Source organism: Eumetopias jubatus, unplaced genomic scaffold, assembly GCF_037043125.1.
Source record: "Eumetopias jubatus isolate StellerSeaLion01/CBP00866 unplaced genomic scaffold, mEumJub1_p1.0 scaffold_1, whole genome shotgun sequence".
In the NCBI taxonomy this organism is placed as follows: domain Eukaryota; kingdom Metazoa; phylum Chordata; class Mammalia; order Carnivora; family Otariidae; genus Eumetopias; species Eumetopias jubatus.
Genome location: NW_028274807.1, coordinates 131480084 through 131497996, shown reverse-complemented (window position 1 = coordinate 131497996; position 17913 = coordinate 131480084). Strand labels below are relative to the sequence as shown.

Below are 17913 nucleotides of genomic sequence, written 5' to 3'. Positions count from 1 at the left end.
GCCTTCTTTTGATTGCTTTTTTTTATTATGTTATGTTAATCACCATACATTACATCATTAGTTTTTGATGTAGTGTTCCATGATTCATTCTTTGTGCATAACACCCAGTGCTCCATTCAGTACGTGCCCATACCCGTCACCAGGCTCACCCATCCCCCTACCCCCTTCCCCTCTAGAATCCTTAGTTTGTTTCTCAGAGTCCATAGTCTCTCATGGTTCGTCTCCCTCTCCAATTTCCCCCCTTCATTTTTCCCTTCCTGCTATCTTCTTCTTCTTTTTTTTTTTTTTAAACATATAATGTATTATTTGTTTCAGAGGTACAGGTCTGTGATTCAACAAGTCTTACACAATTCACAGTGCTCACCATAGCACATACCCTCCCCAATGTCCTTGGTGGGATCTCTGTGCATCCTGGATCTGAATTTGTTTCCTTCCCCAGATTCAGGAAGTTTTCAGCTATTATTTCTTCAAATAAATTTTCTGCCCCCTTTTCTCTCTTCTTCTGGGATCCCTATAATGTGAATGTTAGTATGCTTGATGGTATCATTGAATTCCCTAATTCTATTTTCATTTTTTAAATGATTTTTCTCTCTCCTATTCAGCTTGATTACTTCTCATTACTTTGCCCTCCAGGTCACTGATCCATTCTTCTCTTTCCTCCAGTCTACTGTTTATTTCACCTAGTGTATTTTTAATTTCAGGTATTGAGTTCTTCATCTCTGATTGATTCTTTTTCATCTCTTTGTTAAGGGTCTCACTAGATGTCTTCCGCTATTTTCTTATGTCCAGTGAGTATCTTTATGATCATTACTTTATATTCTTTATCTGGTTTATTAATTTTCTCTGTTTCATGTAGGTCTCTTGTGATTTTTGTCATGGTCTTTCATTTGGGACATATTCCTCTTTCCCTTCATTTTGTCTAACTCTCTGTGTCTGTTTCTTTGTGTTAAGAAAGTTAGCTATGTCTTTTGCTCTTGAAAGTCATGGGTGAGGCATGCACTTTTAACAAGATGGTGCTGGTCCTCTTCTTCCACAAGGGACACACAGCCACTGTGGAGACGGGCTGGCCAGGGATACTCTTCAAAGTACATGTAGATGAGTGGTGCAGTTTTAACAAGGTGTTGGTGTCCTCCATGGGATGTGACCATCACCACCTCAAGGACCAAGGCCCTGCAATGTGTGCAGTTGGGACATGCAGTGTTGGCAAGATTTTTTCGCTGGTCTTTTGGAGGAGGAGGCCTAAAGTACCAGGACTAAGGCAGGTTCAGCTGGAGGGGGTAGGGCGTGGTGTATGCAGTTAGGTAGTGAATATAGGCACTGTCCTGGTTTCTGCAGGTGGCCCTATGTTTATCCTGGTTGGTGGAGGAGAGAAATGGTACTTGCCTGCTCCTTTGTTCCTGAAGAAGTCCCTCAGTGAACTCTGAGATTAGTAAATAACTCTCCCTCCCGTATGCCATGGGCAGTTTTCAAACTGCTCATTCTATGCTATATTTCTGCCAGCTGTTTCTTGTGTTCTCTCTTTAAGGGCAAGGACTCAGTTTCCTGTCACCCTCCTGACTCTTTCAGAACTGAGCCTGCTGATTTTTAAAGTTCCACACTTTGCGTTCTGCTGGTTGTAAGAACTAATGAAATTTGGCCCCTCTGGTTTTCAAAGCAAGTATTAGGGGATTTGTCTTTCTCTTGCAGGCTCCCTGGTATGATATTCTGTTTCTCCCCCACTTATTGTGCCCATGGCTCCCTCCCCTTGGTGGCCAGACCCCTGGGGTTTAGCTCTTCACAATGTCTCTGCCCTTTCTACCCTCCTTGATGTGGCCTATTCTCTACATTTAGTTGTGGAGTTTGTTCTACAGGTCTTTGGTTCATTTCTTTGGGTTAATTACACTTATGTGAGTGCTGTGTAGTTGTATCCATGGAACAAGGTGAGCTTGAGGTCCTCCTACTCCAACATCTTCCCTGGAAATGTTCTTCCTCCCTTTTTTTGTTGTGTTACAAGTTACATTTTTATACATTATTGCTCTGTAGCATAGATTTATAATTATTTTTTATGCATTTGTGTTTTAATTCTTGTAGGAAATAAAGTTTGGCAATACAGACCTTAAATATGTAATACTGGCTTTGTATATACTAATGTATTTACCTTTATCGGGGATCTTTTTCTTCCCACAGCTTTGAGTTACATCAGAAAGGTCTGATGTCCTTTCAACCTGAAGGATTGCCATTAGCTTTTCTTTTATGGTATGTGTAACGGTATCAGACTCTCTGCTTTTGTGTTTCTGGGAATGTCTTAACTCTTCTCAATTCTTCTTCTTCTTTTCTTCTTCTTTTTTTTTTTTTTTAAATAGGGTCCCAACACGGGGCTCAAACTTACGACCCTGAGATTGACACCTGATCTGAGATCAAGCATTGAACACTTAACCGATTGAGCCACCCAGACACCCCACTATCTATTTTGCAAAATACAAAATTTTGGGTTGACAGTCTTTTTCTTTAAATATTTTAAATATATGTCATCCCACTGTCATTTGGCCTGTATGTTTTGTGATAAGACATCATCTATTAATCTTATTGAGAAATCTGTGATGTGACATATTTTCTATTGTTTTTTTGAAGATTCTCTTCTCTTTCAACAGTTGGCTTATTGTGTACCTTTATGTGAGTGTCTGTTGATTATACCAAGAGTTCTTTGAGCTTCTTGGATTTGTAGATTTTTGTCTTTCATCAAATTTGGGAAGTTTTTGGCCATTATTTCTTCAAATATACTTTCTGCCTCTTTCTCTTTCACTTCTCGGGCTCTCACAATGCATGTTGACTCACTTGATGTTGTCACACAGGTCTTTTAGATGTTGATGACTTTTCTTCATTGTTTTTCCTTTTGCCTCTTGGACTGCATAATTTTAATTGTCCTATCTTTAGTTTTTATATTTCTTTCTTTTGCCTGCTCCCACCTCTTGTTGAACCACTCTAGTGAATTTCTTATTTCAGGTATTGTATTTTTCAGTCCCCAAAATTGTTCCTTTTATAATTTCTACCTCTTTATTGATAATCCCATTTTGTTTATTCATGCATTTATAAGATTTCCTTTCTTTCTTTGTCCATGTTTTCTTTTTGCTCTTTGAGCATCCTTAAGACAGTTATGTCAAAATCTTTGTAGGTAAATCCAATTTCTAGATTTCTCAAAGATAGTTTTTATCAATTTATTTATTTTTTATGAGCCTTGCTTCCTGTTTTTTATTATATGCTTTGTGATTTTTTTGTTGTTGAGAACTGATAATTTGAATATTATAATTTGATAATTCTTGAAATTTAGTTTCTCCTAATATTGCTATTTTCTATATTATTAAACTTTTTTGTCCCTTATTTCCCAATCTGTTTTTTTATTTTTGCCAAGATTTATTCTTTGGCATATGAAGTCACTGAAATCTTTTTTTCTTAGGTTATGTTCAGCTAGGGTTTTGACAGATATTTCTTCAAAAGCCAGAAGCTAAAAAAAAAAAAAAAAAAAAAACAAGAACCAAACAAAAAACCCAAAACCTCTCCTGTTTGCAGATTGGTTCTGTTCCACAGCAGTCCTTCATCATTTAGTCAGGCTTGCATTCATCTTAGTGATCAGCTTCAGGTGGAAGGTTTTGGTCTTCTGCTTGCACTGGGCATGTACATTTTCCTATATACATGGATGCTTTTGAAAGTCCTAATTTCCCAAGGAAACTCTCACCAACTCTTGCTCCCACCTTAGGTGGTATTTTTAATGTTTTAATTGTAACCTTTAACCCACGTATCTGCTTGTTCTTAATTCAGCTTGCAGTGGGTTCAAGAGCAATGTCCACCACTCTTTTCAAGTTAGACAAAAAAGGGATGAATGTTTTGTGTCAGTCCTTCACGTAGCTCCTAATAAACAAGTTAGAACAGAGTTACATAATATTTTGCAAATATGGTCTGCTCTGCTCCCTCCAGAATCAAGTACTGGTCTCCCACACTGGGAACTGCATCCCTCTTCAAGACTGCTGCTGTACCAAGGAGGGAGTAGGGTAAGGGCAAGTAACAATGCCACAAAGCTTTCAAGAAGTCTCTTTCTTGGGGCGCCTGGGTGGCTTAGTCATTAAGTGTCTGCCTTCGGCTCAGGTCATGATCCCAGGGTCCTGGGATCGAGCCCCGCATCGGGCTCCCTGATCTGCGGGAAGCCTGCTTCTCCCTCTCCCACTACCCCTGCTTGTGTTCCCTCTCTTGCTGTGTCTCTGTCAAATAAATAGATAGATAGATAGATAGATAGATAGATAGATAGATAGATAGATAGATAGATAGATAAAGAAGAAGTCTCTTTCTTCATTCATTGTTGACTTGGTTTTTGTAAATCTTGGATTGTTTTCCAGAATCATTGCAAAGTTGGTTCTGACAGTTATTGCTTGTTTTTTAGTGTTTCTTTGGGAGGATGAGAGTTTGGAGTTGTATATTCTGCCACTCCACTGATGTCACTCTGCTTTCTTTTTGAAAATTTTTCTATTAATGATTTAATAGGGATAACAAAAATATTATCTTCTTAAAATTATCCAGTTGAAATATTATTTATTTAAAAGTTTCTATGTATTTGTTTTTTACATCTGATTTTATATTATCTAAAATAATAATTTTAACCCCCTGTTTTGGCCCTGAAGGGGCTGGATGGACAAGTTGGGTGCAGTGGCTCTAATCCGGTCAGTGATACCTCCTCCTCCTCGCCCCAACACTGGCGGTGATCCAAATAAGTGGCCATGGCCCTTGGTGAAACTGTGGGCAGGTTGTGCCTGAGCCTGGTGTCTGTTTGGCTTGCATGGAGGATGTGGATGCTGTGGAGTCCACTCACCCGCTTCTTGTATGTGAACATGAGAAGTGGCCTTGACAGGCTGACAGGGCTGAGGCCAGTGGGAAGGAGAACCACCAGTAGTAGGTGTGCAATAGAGAGAAATATGAATCATTCCAGGCTCTCTTTGTTCAGAGTTACCTTAATCAGGGAACACAGATGTTCTTAACAGCACTGAGAAATCGGACTGGCAATTTGTCCAGTTCTTTCACTCTTTTGTGTCATCTGTTTTTAGCCTGTTTATGTCTAGAGTATCTGTTAGTGGGTTGCTAGCAAGAGGCTCAATGTTTGCATTTTCACTAGATCAGTTTCAGAGACTGCTAAAAATTAATCCAGATTGGAATGCCCATAGATTTAGGTGCTGGGGATGCAGAAGTCAGAAAAATCATGAACTGTCATTTTGAAGAAATATATGCCACTAAGCTCTCTGAAACTATGATATGGCAGCTTCAGAAGAAGAAATACAAAGTGCTTGGTATAAATGAAGAGCAGAATACAGGATTCCAGTATGATGTCAGTTGCTTAAATTTGCCGGACAACTGTGATCCGTCCCTAACTGTGTTAAAAGATAATCAGAAATGTCTTGGAGCCAATGAGGGGCAGGTCATGCTTGCTCTGGTTTTACCCTTTCATCCCTATGTGGAAAACATAGGTGGCAAATGGGAGAAACCATCAGAAATTTTAGAAATCAAGGGATAGAATTGGAAAGAACAAGTCAATAGCCTTCCTGAAGTTTTTAGAAAAACTGGTTTTGTTACCAAAGCTTTCACCAGACTGCCATACCTGTGTGAAGGTGATGTGTATAATGACTACTACTTTCTGGATAATGCTTTGTGTTTAAACCAGTATAAACACTTGGAGGCCCAAGTATTCAGAGCCCACCCCAAAAATGTACTCTCCAGAAGAGGGTCTGTGTTTGTGATTATGTGAAGGGAGGACCTTTGGAGACTGCCACTGTAAATATCATGTAGTGATTTAAACAGCCAAAGTACTAATTATTTTTGTAGTGTGTAAAAGGAATGTTTTTAAAAAACAAAAATCCAACTCTTTGAGGATTTTTATCCACTCTTTACTCAGTAATACAGGTCACACTTCAATTATGGAAGATATTTTTTATACTTAATTGCAGGAAGGACTCATTCCCAGTCAAACAATAGTAATAGCTTCACATGGAACCAATAAATATGGATTGTTTTTAATAAAAGACTGGCAATAAAGCTGTCCATTCACTTGCAAATATTTTGTTATAAGGTAGAGCCACTGACACTTTCATGTTTAGAAATTCTTTGTCGTTATTCAAAAACTTTTAATCATGCTAATAAACATTTTCGGAGATAAAAAATAAAATAATAACTTCTAAATATGTAGAGAATTAAATATAGCCATTAAATCATTAGAATGTAGCTAATAATAGAGAAAATGGAATATTATTGAATAGACAATTTTTGTGTATTTACTTGAGCACTGGGTCTTAGACCTAATGGGTGGTCCTGGATTTTTAGCATAAATAAATTAGCCTAGAGAGACTGTTGTCTCTCTGTTGAGATAATGTCCTTAGTGACTACTGTCTTCATAGACAATGCTAAGTCATTATACTTTGCCTTTCTGTGTGTCACAGCACATGAATATACTTAATTCATTGATTTTTTTGAATCATTTTCTTTGGGGATTTTAAATTTAATAAAAAACATTTCAGTAGTAATGTTCATTTAAAAGAAACAAAAGGTTTCAGGTCTCTACACTATTTATGGCATATTATCGTATCACAACTAAATGTAGCTATCCATACCTTTGTTTTCAGCTTAGTTTAAAGCAGATCTTTTTTCCACTCTTACTATTAAATATTCATTGCACACACTTGGAGACATTTCCCTGACAATTTAGAGATAAACCTTATTTTTTAAATTATGTAATACTTTTTGGAATTCATACATAGTGTGATGTGATCTTCTAAAACTTGATGTTTTTTAGATGTAAACTGAGGGCCCAGTTAAGTAGATGTGTTTGTTTATGGCATTATTCTGGTAGTTTTTAACCTAACCTAGCTTAAAATCTCTGGTTCTACCTTCATGAGGGAGATGTTTGTACATAAAAAGAACTATAGTAAGAAAAAAAAAAAGAACTATAGAAATCTATTGTAAATCTTCATTTAGCATGATTTTCAACAGTACATAGGTATTATAAATGCCCTTAGCTAAACATGACTGCAGTAAAAGTTAAAAAAGAATCTGGAATTTAATTTGTCTTGTTTTGAGATTTAAGTCACCATTATACATATTATTTGCTTAATAAGTTAGATACATGTATGTTAGAAATTACTAATGGAAAATATATGCTCTTTCTATCCTCATTTAAAGTAATTTGGCTACAAGGGTATTTTCTTCAAATCAGTCAACTTTTTTAAATTGTGAGTGCCAGGAATTCATTTTGCAAAGTTATTTACCAGTGGGAAATTATGTAAATTTCACATTGTAATTGTCACAATAATTAATGAACTATTCCTGTAAATAAAGGTTGCACAATATACATACAGATAGCAACATATATAATATGTATGTAACTTATGTAAAATTTCCCCAATAAATATATCTAGCTTATTTTACTGGTTAATTTATATTAAATATTGAAATACTTTTAAAATCACAATTGTGTTTTTAAAATTTATTGTTACTTTTCAAGCAAGTGAAAGGTAATCCGTTACCTTAAAACACATTTCAAGTTATTTGTGCTGTCTGATCATTTAAAGGTCTTTGTGCAAGATTAATAATATGAGCGTGTGCGTGTGTGTGTGTGTGTGTGTGAGAGAGAGAGAGAGAGAGAGAGAGAAAGAGGTGAAGAGGGAGAGAGAGATTTGAAAACAACCTATACATCCTTGTTACATTTATGGCTACCTGACAACTTAGTACAAGAATCAGAACAGCAACTAAAAACATCATATTAAACTCTCTTGCACCCTCTGTTGTTATTTTGGGGGAACACTACACATACCTTCCCATGATTGTATCGGCATTAGACTTACTAAAATCCTTGATAAAATTAATACTTAGTTTATTATACTTACTTCAAATTAGATTCATAGTAAATTAGCATTTATTTATAATTCTTGGTTGATGTTTCCTTCTATTACAAATATGTTTTTAATGTATAACACCTTAAAGAGGAGCCTCTCTTTGATTTCTCCTAGTTACCAGTTTCAAGCCCCTCCAAATGTTTCACACAAATGAAAATCTCCGCAGGATATACACACTATATATACAGTTTTCCAGAATTATAAATTCTGTCTGTTCTTTTGTAAATCTTTCAATTGTCAGACAACTTCCTTCCAGAATAAGAATCTGGAATCATCCATACTAAAATTAAGAATTTATAACTGTAAGGAACAGATGTTTTCATAAACATTTGCTATAATTAATTTCAACTAGAGGATTGAAGGAACAAAGCAGTTTTTCCCGCTTCAAAACTTTATTGCCTTTTCCCCATATAGCAAACTTTGAAATCTTTTCTCTAATATTGTTTAGAAAAAACAATTGTACTCCTTATTTTGGTATGTTTTCGAGAAAGAAAAACTGCTTTTTTTCCTCATTCCCATCCTTTGAAGGTTATATTTAATGTGATATGCTCATTTTGAAACCGGTATAAGATGAAGAAAACCTATATATTATATTATTAACCTATATATTATTATGTATATTATATATAACATATGTAATATATTATGATGGCAAAACCTAGTTTAAAAAACCAAAAGTCTCTTAATTATTTGAAGGATTTTATATTTGCTCTGGTAAATATCAGCAGAAAGGAAGAAATATTCTATTGGTGAGATCTTATGTGTTTAAGTAATTATAATCTTTAGTTTTCAAGAGAAAGAAGGCTCATATTTTAAATGTATGATATAGTACGTATTTTATGCTGATTATGGAATGTTTCACAGGAAATGTCTGCAAGCTGTTAAATAACATGTGTTGGAGGAAATTTTCATTTAGTTAGAAACAGAATTTTCTTTAGATCCTTTTAGTTTATTTATTATAATACCATTAATTTTTTAAGAAAATATGTTGTATGAGTGATCTTATAGTATCCGTGTTTTAAGAATTAATGAAATAAACCCAGCTAAATTGATCTTAAACATTTAAGTGATTTTGGACAATTTTCTTCTATAAAATTTGGCAATAGTTTTGAATGCTATAATCCATTTTAGGATTTTTGTTTAATGAGAAAAAAAACCTGAAAGTGTATTTTGATAAAAGAATAGAGTTAAAACTTAGTAAGTGGACACAGTCCAGTTTTTGTCCTCCTGAACACTTTGGCACAGCTGTAAAGATTTTGAAAAGAACCAATATTCTTGACTAATCTGTCAACTAAAAAGTGTGAAAAGAAAAATAGGTAGCTGTCATTAAAATTACATTTCAGCTTTCAATAACCATTTAATGAGTAGCATAATTATATAAGTATGGTACCTTAAGTACTGTACTCAATAATTAAAAAATAATCTCATCTTTAAAGTGAAAGCTCTGTAATTACTATTTGACTTAACCAGGACCACTGTGATGATCTCCAGTGGCACCTTAGATTGTTCAAAGTGGATTAAAAGTGTAAATTAAAATGGATAAATCATTAAATTATTAAGCTTTAAATATCATAAAAATGAATATAACCTGATGTTCGAAAGTTACATTACAAGAACTAGGAGTATGAAATATAATCAGAATCTAGTCTTTTTAATTTGTTTCTAAGAATAAATGGTCTATTTAATAGTATACTATGGTTTCATAAAAACTATACTTTGAAGTATATATTTTAAAATGTAAACTACTAAAATTAAATTTCTATCAATAAGCATATATATTTTATACTGTGGCATTGGTAAGCATTTTTTAAACTTCTTTAGCACATTTATTTTTATTCTATAATCTTTAAACTGATAGGTATGAATTTGTTCTAAGTCTGATACTATGAATATAACAGTTTCTTAAGTGGGATTTTTTTTTTCTAAATGTTTGGTATTACCATATGATGCAGAAATATCTTTCAGTGTTGTTTTTTCATTTTTAAAACTGCTGAACTTTTGCCCACAGTTAAAACATAAAGTTTTAGGAAGAATATTAAAGTGTATTAAAAGCTCGTTAGATTGCATTCACCACCTCCCATCCTGCTTTCTCTTTTACCTCTCTGCTTACCAAATTCCTCAACCATGGAGAGCTGTGAACTGGAAAATATTACAGGTCCCCTTTCTGTTGCTCTCTTTTGACTGAACCAGTGGTCAGAACAGGTGACTTGGTCACTAACAAAGAGTTGCCCTTTGTTTATAAACACTAGTATATGATTAAATGGTTTATAAATTTTGGTTTTGTTTGTGATTCATAAAAAGAAAATGTCTGTACTGTGCTTTATTTGTTCTGTTAACAATTATTTTGATAGTTATTTCTATCCAATTTAGGAGTGGTGGTATTAGTTTATATTTTAGCATCAGAATGAATTTTTTTGCATAAAGACCTCTGATTACAGGAGATATTTGGGGGGGTAGGGAAAAAGGGATAATGCTTTTGGACCTAATATACTGTTTAGAGCTGTCACACAGCAGCTTTTCAACTAAAATATTCAGTTTCATAATCTTCATTATTTCAGTGTTTTTAAATTTTTTTTCCAGGAGATTCAAATAAAAATGGAAGAAGAAGTTCTACTTTAGATTCTGATGGGACTTTTAATTCCTATAGGTAGGTGATGAATACATAGAAACATATTATTACAAGATAATATACAAGATACCTAATGTTACAGGATTCTAATCTTAGAGTAGTAAGGAAGTGTTACCTGTGCTTTAAAAATAAGTTAAATGTAAAGAATGTTGTGATATGCGATTGTTCTGCAGACTTACTGAGTAATGAACAATGTAACCTTTTAAGTTCTTGAATAAATGGTCTTATTGTCGTTATCAGTTGTTAGTGTATAATTGGTACGAATGCTCCATTAAAATCCATTTTTTATTTTGTTTTCCCAGTATATCTGTTACACTACTAAAGGCTTCCATTTGTTTAAGTTTCCTGTTAAAACAGAATATATTCCTTATGAGCATCTAAGAGAATATGAAATGTAATCCATGGTTACATCAAGTGCTATTTGTTTATATTCCATTTGGTTCTTCAGCAAACAGGGCAGTTACATCTTAATTAGTGATTTTTTTTTAAAAGGATATGCTGGTTAAGAAAACATGTATCTTCTCTAGTATTTTGGTAATATTCTCCTTATAACTTGATTTGCTTGAGTAAATGTTTATGGATTTTGTACCTTCATAATAGGGAAACCTAGGAAGAAGAAAGATTATATTATTTCCAGTAATATTTGAATATTCATATACTTAACCAACATAATATAAGAACAAGGTTGTTTTCTTTTAAGGAAAAAAGGTACAGATTCAATAATAATACATTTTGGCATTTTAGGTAGCAGTGCAGGTTCTTGAAGAAATACTTTGAGTGCATTGTCGTGATGGTTAATTAGTTCTGACACTTTTGCAGTGACACAGTAAAATTCAAACAAGAACCACTGTACACTTGGAAACTCACTTGAATGTTACGCTGTAACTCCTTTTATGTAATAAATACAGAGTTTATGATTGGAATCTTTATATTTTTATTTGAAAACATATTGTATATCCCTAATTGGAACTGTGTCATTTGTTTTCTCAGATTCCGGGCAAGCTTTTGATATCTAGAATAGGGCCTTGTATACAGGAAGCACTTAATAAGAATGTGGTAAATGGGAAAGTTTTTTACAAATTGTTTATGAATTCCAGAAATGAGATGGTAATTGAAACACTTGACATCTTTATTTTATATCAGTTGGGGTCTGTATAAATAATCAGTCGTTCAAGTGTCACAGATACTACAAAAAGGCTTATGTTCCCGTGGCGTTCTAGAAGGGTATTATCACAGCAGTAAAGCTCATATGTTGTCATTATATTTTCACTGTACTCATCCTACCTTATAAATGTTGGAATTCTTCAAATCCTTCTTTTAGTGCTGAAGTGAATATAAAAGATAGTTAAACATTCATGATTTGGCATGTAAGTGAGAAATGTTAATATGATAATATATGTGAAATCTATGTTGTTAGTATCATTGCTAGATATAAATACAGTAAAAAATAGACAAAAGGAAAATGGAGATGTATTTCAAAGGAAGGAAAATCCATATGTGTATAAATTTTGTTGGTGAGTTAAATTTTACAATTACATTTGTAGGTTAGCTAATTATAGTAAATAATGGACATAATATAAAGTTAAGAGAAATGTGTTAATGTGAAGGCGCAGTATTATCTTGTAGTTTATTTTATTCTTGAATAGTTTGAAGATTAAAATATTTTAGTATTATTGAATGATAATTGTACTTTGAAAATGAACTCCTAATGCAACTTTGCACAATAAATACTAATGTTGTTAACTAATATGATTTTAATCAATGCCTGTCAGTGTTGTAATGTTAGGATATTAATTTATTGTTGTAATTAAAAAGGCAAGATAAAAAGCTCAGGTAGTACAATATATAAAAACGAGCTTTTAATAGTTGGCAGGCCAGTGCTGTTATTAAATAGTATTATAGTATTTAAGGTGTGAAATGAATATTTTTCTACTCAGCAGGCAATAGCTCTTACAATATAATGAGCTTACTTGTGAATTTGACACTTGGGTTAAATGCAGAATTCATAGAAGCACAGCTCTGGGGTCTATTTTCATATTAAGGTTAACTGATAAAACCTAGGAATTGTTGCATGATCACACTAAAATGGCAACAGAATTGTCAGTAAAATTCCCTTTTGAAAATGAAAATTATTTTTCTGTTGCTGTCATTGCTGTTTTAAACTTAAATAAGTTATTAGGAAAACATGAATATTAACCCTCAAAGATCCTTTAGCCTAACAATTCTACCTTTGTCTTACTTAAACTGTCTCAGAAATCCTGATTTTTCTTCACAGTCAGACAGTTCTGGCTGCTAGCTTAGGACCATCACACCCAAGCTCAATATACTTGTGTCCGGGGTAATGGTTAGCCTTTGTTCGTCATCTTATAAGACAGACATTCTAAGGTCTAACCTGCTTCCTCCTCACAACTCTTGTAAAGACTGAGATAAAATGTAGAAGATAAAGCTGTTTGAAAATCCAAATGCAAAGCCATGGCATTTATTAATTCTTTCTGGAATTAATTCTTTCATATAAATTGGCAACTTTGTTGCGTTAGCCTTGACTCCACCCTCCAACATGTGTACCCTTTTATAGCGAACGTGGAGGTTGTGTTAACTTTTGAATTCAGTCTTGAATTGGTCACCTAAGTCTGTACTCTTCCCATTAATGTGTTTGTCTTATTGTGGTCTTAGATTGTCACTTTCAAGAGGACAGAGTCACTGATTGTTGTTTTGTTTTTCATTTGTTAATAATACGTAAATATATGGTGAGGTGGTTCAGATCCTGACTCCAAATACTTGGGAAACTTGTACAAGTCTTAGCCTCAGTTTCCTCACCATTAGAGTGGGGTTAGGAAAAAACACACTTGTTAGGAGTTGATGGGATAGTGTCATGTGGTAAATGCTGAGTAAATAGTAGCTTTTTGTCTTCTTGTCTGTGGCATCATCATCATTGTCATCATTGGTAACCTTCTGGTATTTAGAATTTTTTACAGTGCCCTGATACAGAGACACTAAAAAGAAGGTAAAAAAGAATGTGTGACTTACAGGACAGTATCTTTTGTCTGTTAGCAGAAAAGGAGCTAAGAGCGAGCTTAACCTGACGCTTGAAACTCTCAAGCTGATACAGTATTCCCAGTTGTCTTCATATAGCAAATCTTTACACATAGCAATGATAAAAGGAGGAGGTTTTACTCTCTGTATAAGTTCAGAGGTGGAATTTTGGAATTTTCACAAATTCTGAAGTTTACAATCGATCAGATCCTAACACGCTAGTTCTGTGTACCTAATGTTCATAGATTTGTTTTTCATAGGCAGGGAAGTTTTACTTGGATTTGTGTCTTTTGTGGTTTTGCTTCATTGATTCAAATGGACTGCAGCTGAATTTAACTCCTCAGGCACCAGTATGAATATTATATGGTGCCTAGGTAATAGATTAGATCTTGTTCTAGAACTTCTTGTTAAAATTCAGTTGTATGTCTCCCAACTAATTTGCAGATGATGTGTTAAAATGGAAAATTTATAAGAATTGAGAAGATATTATTGGTTTATGCAATAGTTCTTAAGCTTTTTAAAGTCCAGTGTTCTCAGTCAGATTATATGAGCTTTCTGTATTTCTTATTTAAACATGAAAACTGAGAGACCCTTGCTGGGTATGAAAGAAGAATAGTAGTTTGCCGATTAGCAGTTTGCAGTAGATGATTAAGTTAGTGACTGTAGCACAGGGCCACATGGTAGAAGGAATATTCTCTCCCCACCACGCTCCTCCTTTCCCAAGGGCAGCTGACCTTCTCCTCTCCGAAGAGGCAAGCCCCTTGCCAGCACATATGACTACAGACTATTACATTAATCTGTTTAGCTGTAGTACCAGCTGCTTGCATGTTTTTAATTATCTTATTAGATGGTATAACAGTGACCTATGAAATAAATTGAAGGTGAACATTTTTAAACTTTCCTTTTTTACCCTATGTTTCTAAATATCTTTATTGATCAAATTGTAACTTCCCACAAAAGTTCATAGAAGTCTATATGGTTTTTGAATCTGTGTAATGCTTTTTTCACATACAATGTTATAATTCCCAAAATAGAAAATAGCTTCATTTTTGCCTAATTTTTTATTTAGGATTGCCTCATTTAAGATTTAGGTTGTGTTTATGTAGCGACAAATCCATGTTAAAAATACACTGGGTAAATAGTTTAGTTAGAGAAGACTCAGACCAGTTATTGGCATTCTCGGGGAAACTCAGAATATTGCTTAGTTTTCAGACATCATCTTGATGTGTTGTATAAATGTCAAAGGATAGAAAATAAGTCATTGTAGATTATTTTTAAATATATTAGTTTATTTAACTATGATTTTCTAGATTCTGATATGCGGTAGTAAATCATGTAGTCTACCCTAATTACTTTTACAGTTTAATTTCACATGGTAACATTGCTGGGTGTATTTTCCCAAGCTATGCCATTAGGAAAAATGTATTATCTCGTGAATTTTGACAATTGGATAATTTTCAAATACTTTGTAAATGAAGTGTTGTCTCCAGGAGACACAGTTCAAAGTAGTAACAACCAATGGTTGTTGTAACTCATCATCAATAAACAAAGATTATAATAGAAACCTTGATGTTGAATTAAAAAGCAAAAGTAGTTGTATGCAGAAAGGATTGCAAAATACTGATGCGTGTCTTTTGAATTAGTAAATCCTACAACTGGGATGGTGGGGTGACTTGAGACTTGAAAAATTTATAAAGACCTCAAATATTTGTAAAGTACACATTATTTACATTTTTTTAAGATTAAGAAATACCCATTCTTTTTAGCTTCCTATTTTTTCCTTTTAAGAACTAATATATTTCATATTTTAAAAGAACCTTTGTTGCAGAAATAATGGGAATTTTCCCCTTTATATTTTTTATTTTCTTTCCTTAAAGAGGAAAGAGTATAGAGCCACTTGGCTCTATACTAGGTGGTATTTATAATTTATAATTTATAATTTCTTAATATTGATCCGAGCTTCTGAAGTAGCCTCTCTCAATATGGTGTATTCTATAGTTGGTTTGTCTTTTGAATCCAAAATTAATTCTTTTCCTGAGTAATAAAATACATAAAATACATTTATTTGAACACTGTTCAGTCATTGAGTAAACTTTAAAAATTAGGCTCATAGTTTTATCATAAACATTTTTATGTATCCTATTTTATCAGTAATTTGAGAGAATGTGGGAAGTATCCTTCTATCATTTACATTTATTTCTAGTAGAATACCTTTTTTCTCCATTTGTATGTAAGTGGGTCATATGTGTCTTGAAACAACCATGAAATATTGATTCAAAATATTAGTAGAGATCATAGAGCAAAAGCATACTTTGCATTTAAAATTTAGAAATCTGGGTTCTGGCTACACTCTTAGAGTGATATAAGTTTGTTGTTACTCTGTTATATTTGAGAATATGGAGTCAAAGAATCAATTTAATTGCTGAATGTTATACCTTTAGTCTGTTCAGGCTGTTAAAACAGATATCGTAGGCTAGGTGGCTTATAAACAATAGAAATTTATTTCTTACAGTTCTGGAGGCTGGTAAGTCCAAGATTAAGGTGCTGGCAGATTTGATGTCCAGTAAGAGTCCACTCCTGGTTTTCTGTCTTTTCACAGTGCTCTCACATAGCAGAGGGGCCAGTGAGCTCTCTGAGGCACTAACTAGTTCCATTCATGAGGGCCCACCCCCAAACACCCATCACACTGGCTGTTGGGGTTCAGTATGTGAATTGAGGAGGGGCATTCAGTTCACAGCATATACTAAAGGTAATAGAAACTAACCTGAATTTCCATCCCCCTCTTCTACCACCCAGTCATTTTAAGTTCCTAAGCCTTTGCCATTTTATTTTTCCAGGTTATCATAGCTTAGTAAGTAGATGAGAAAGGTTTTTTTCCTGATTCTTAGAGCATTGCCTTGCTCACTTTTTTTCTTAAGATTTTATTTATTTGAGAGAGAAAGAGCAGGGGGGAGGGGCAGAGGAAGAGGGAAAAGCAGACTCTCCGCTGAGCAAGGAGCCCAATGTGGGGCTCGATGTGGGGCTCGATCCCAGGACCCTGAGATCATGACCCGAGCTGAAGGCGGACGCTTCACCGACTGAGTCACCCAGACGCCCCATGCTTTTCTCACTTTGTGTTGCCTATATTTTGTTGAGAATCTATGTAACTATAGGATACAAACTCTGTAAGTTTTTAAGAATAAAGACTCGATTCAGGGAAACAATTTGGAAAAAACATACAGATAGAAATAAGACTGACTAAAGTTTATATCTTAGCTCTACCGCCTACTGACTGTGTGACCTTAGGTAAGAGAATTAATCTCTCTGATTCCTGATTACCTCATTTGTAAAATTGGAATGTTACAGTTCCTATATCATAGAGTTATAGGGAGCATACCTACAAATGTGTAGAACACCTGCTCCAGTCATCTAACACGTAATAAATAAACTAATTTCTGCACCTTTCCTTTCTTTCTTTTCTGAAATTTCCTTTAAGTTTTTTTATTTATTTTTTTAAAGATTTTATTTATTTATTTGAGAGAGAGTGAGGGAGAGAGAGAGAGCACAAGCAGAGGGTTTAGGAGCAGAGGGAGAGGAAGAAGCAGGCTTTCTGCTGATCGGAGCCTGATGTGGGGCTCGATCCCAGGATCCCGAGATCATGACCTGAGCCAAAGGCAGACGCTTAACCCACTGAGCCACCCAGGTGCTTGTGAAATTTCCTTTAAGTTTTAATCAACTTTTTCATCTATTGAAGTTGTCCCTTGTCTCAGAAAAGTATTTTTTAAAATTCTCTGCAGTCCAGGGCGTCTGGGTGGCTCAGTTGTTAAGTGTCTGCCTTCGGCTCAGGTCATGATCCCAGGTCCTGGGATCGAGCCCCGCATCAGGCTCCCTGCTCTGCGGGAAGCCTGCTTCTCCCTCCCCCACTCCCCCTGCTTGTGTTCCCTCTCTTGCTGTGTCTCTCTCTGTCAAATAAATAAATAAAATCTTTAAAGATAAATAAAATAAAATTCTCTGCAGTCCTAAACTGGCAGTAAGTGAGTATTTAAGGATTAGATCTACAGTTACCTATAAAAGATCAAATTTATAAATATCTACAGTTATCTATAGATTGTATAGGAAGAATATTTATAAAATCCACGCTTCTTTAGCCTCACAATCTCAGCATCAAATTTTCTTATTTCTTGTTTTCATATTTGTTGAAATAGCATCACAACCTTTACAGTTAAATGATAATTTCAGAGAGCACAAAATATGTATGTAACTTTTGCATTTTCCAGAAACCAAAATCAAAATAATACCTTAATTCATATCTCCATAATGAAGCAATATTTGAGAGAAGGGGGAAAAAAATCACACATGATGAATATA

General features: G+C 34.3%; 1 protein-coding gene and 1 pseudogene across 7 annotated transcripts in view; both read left to right on the top strand.

Moving 5' to 3' along the window:
• Positions 1-17913, top strand: part of TBC1D5 (TBC1 domain family member 5) — a 570230-nt gene that overhangs the window by 286745 nt on the left and 265572 nt on the right. For all 7 annotated transcript variants that reach the window (XM_028099038.2, XM_028099036.2, XM_088026316.1 and 4 more), the window contains one exon: positions 10485-10551. In XM_028099038.2, the coding sequence (XP_027954839.1) occupies positions 10485-10551 (67 nt within the window). The remainder of the gene's footprint in view (positions 1-10484; positions 10552-17913) is intronic.
• LOC114205565 (protein-L-histidine N-pros-methyltransferase pseudogene) lies at positions 4779-5764 on the top strand (annotated as a pseudogene).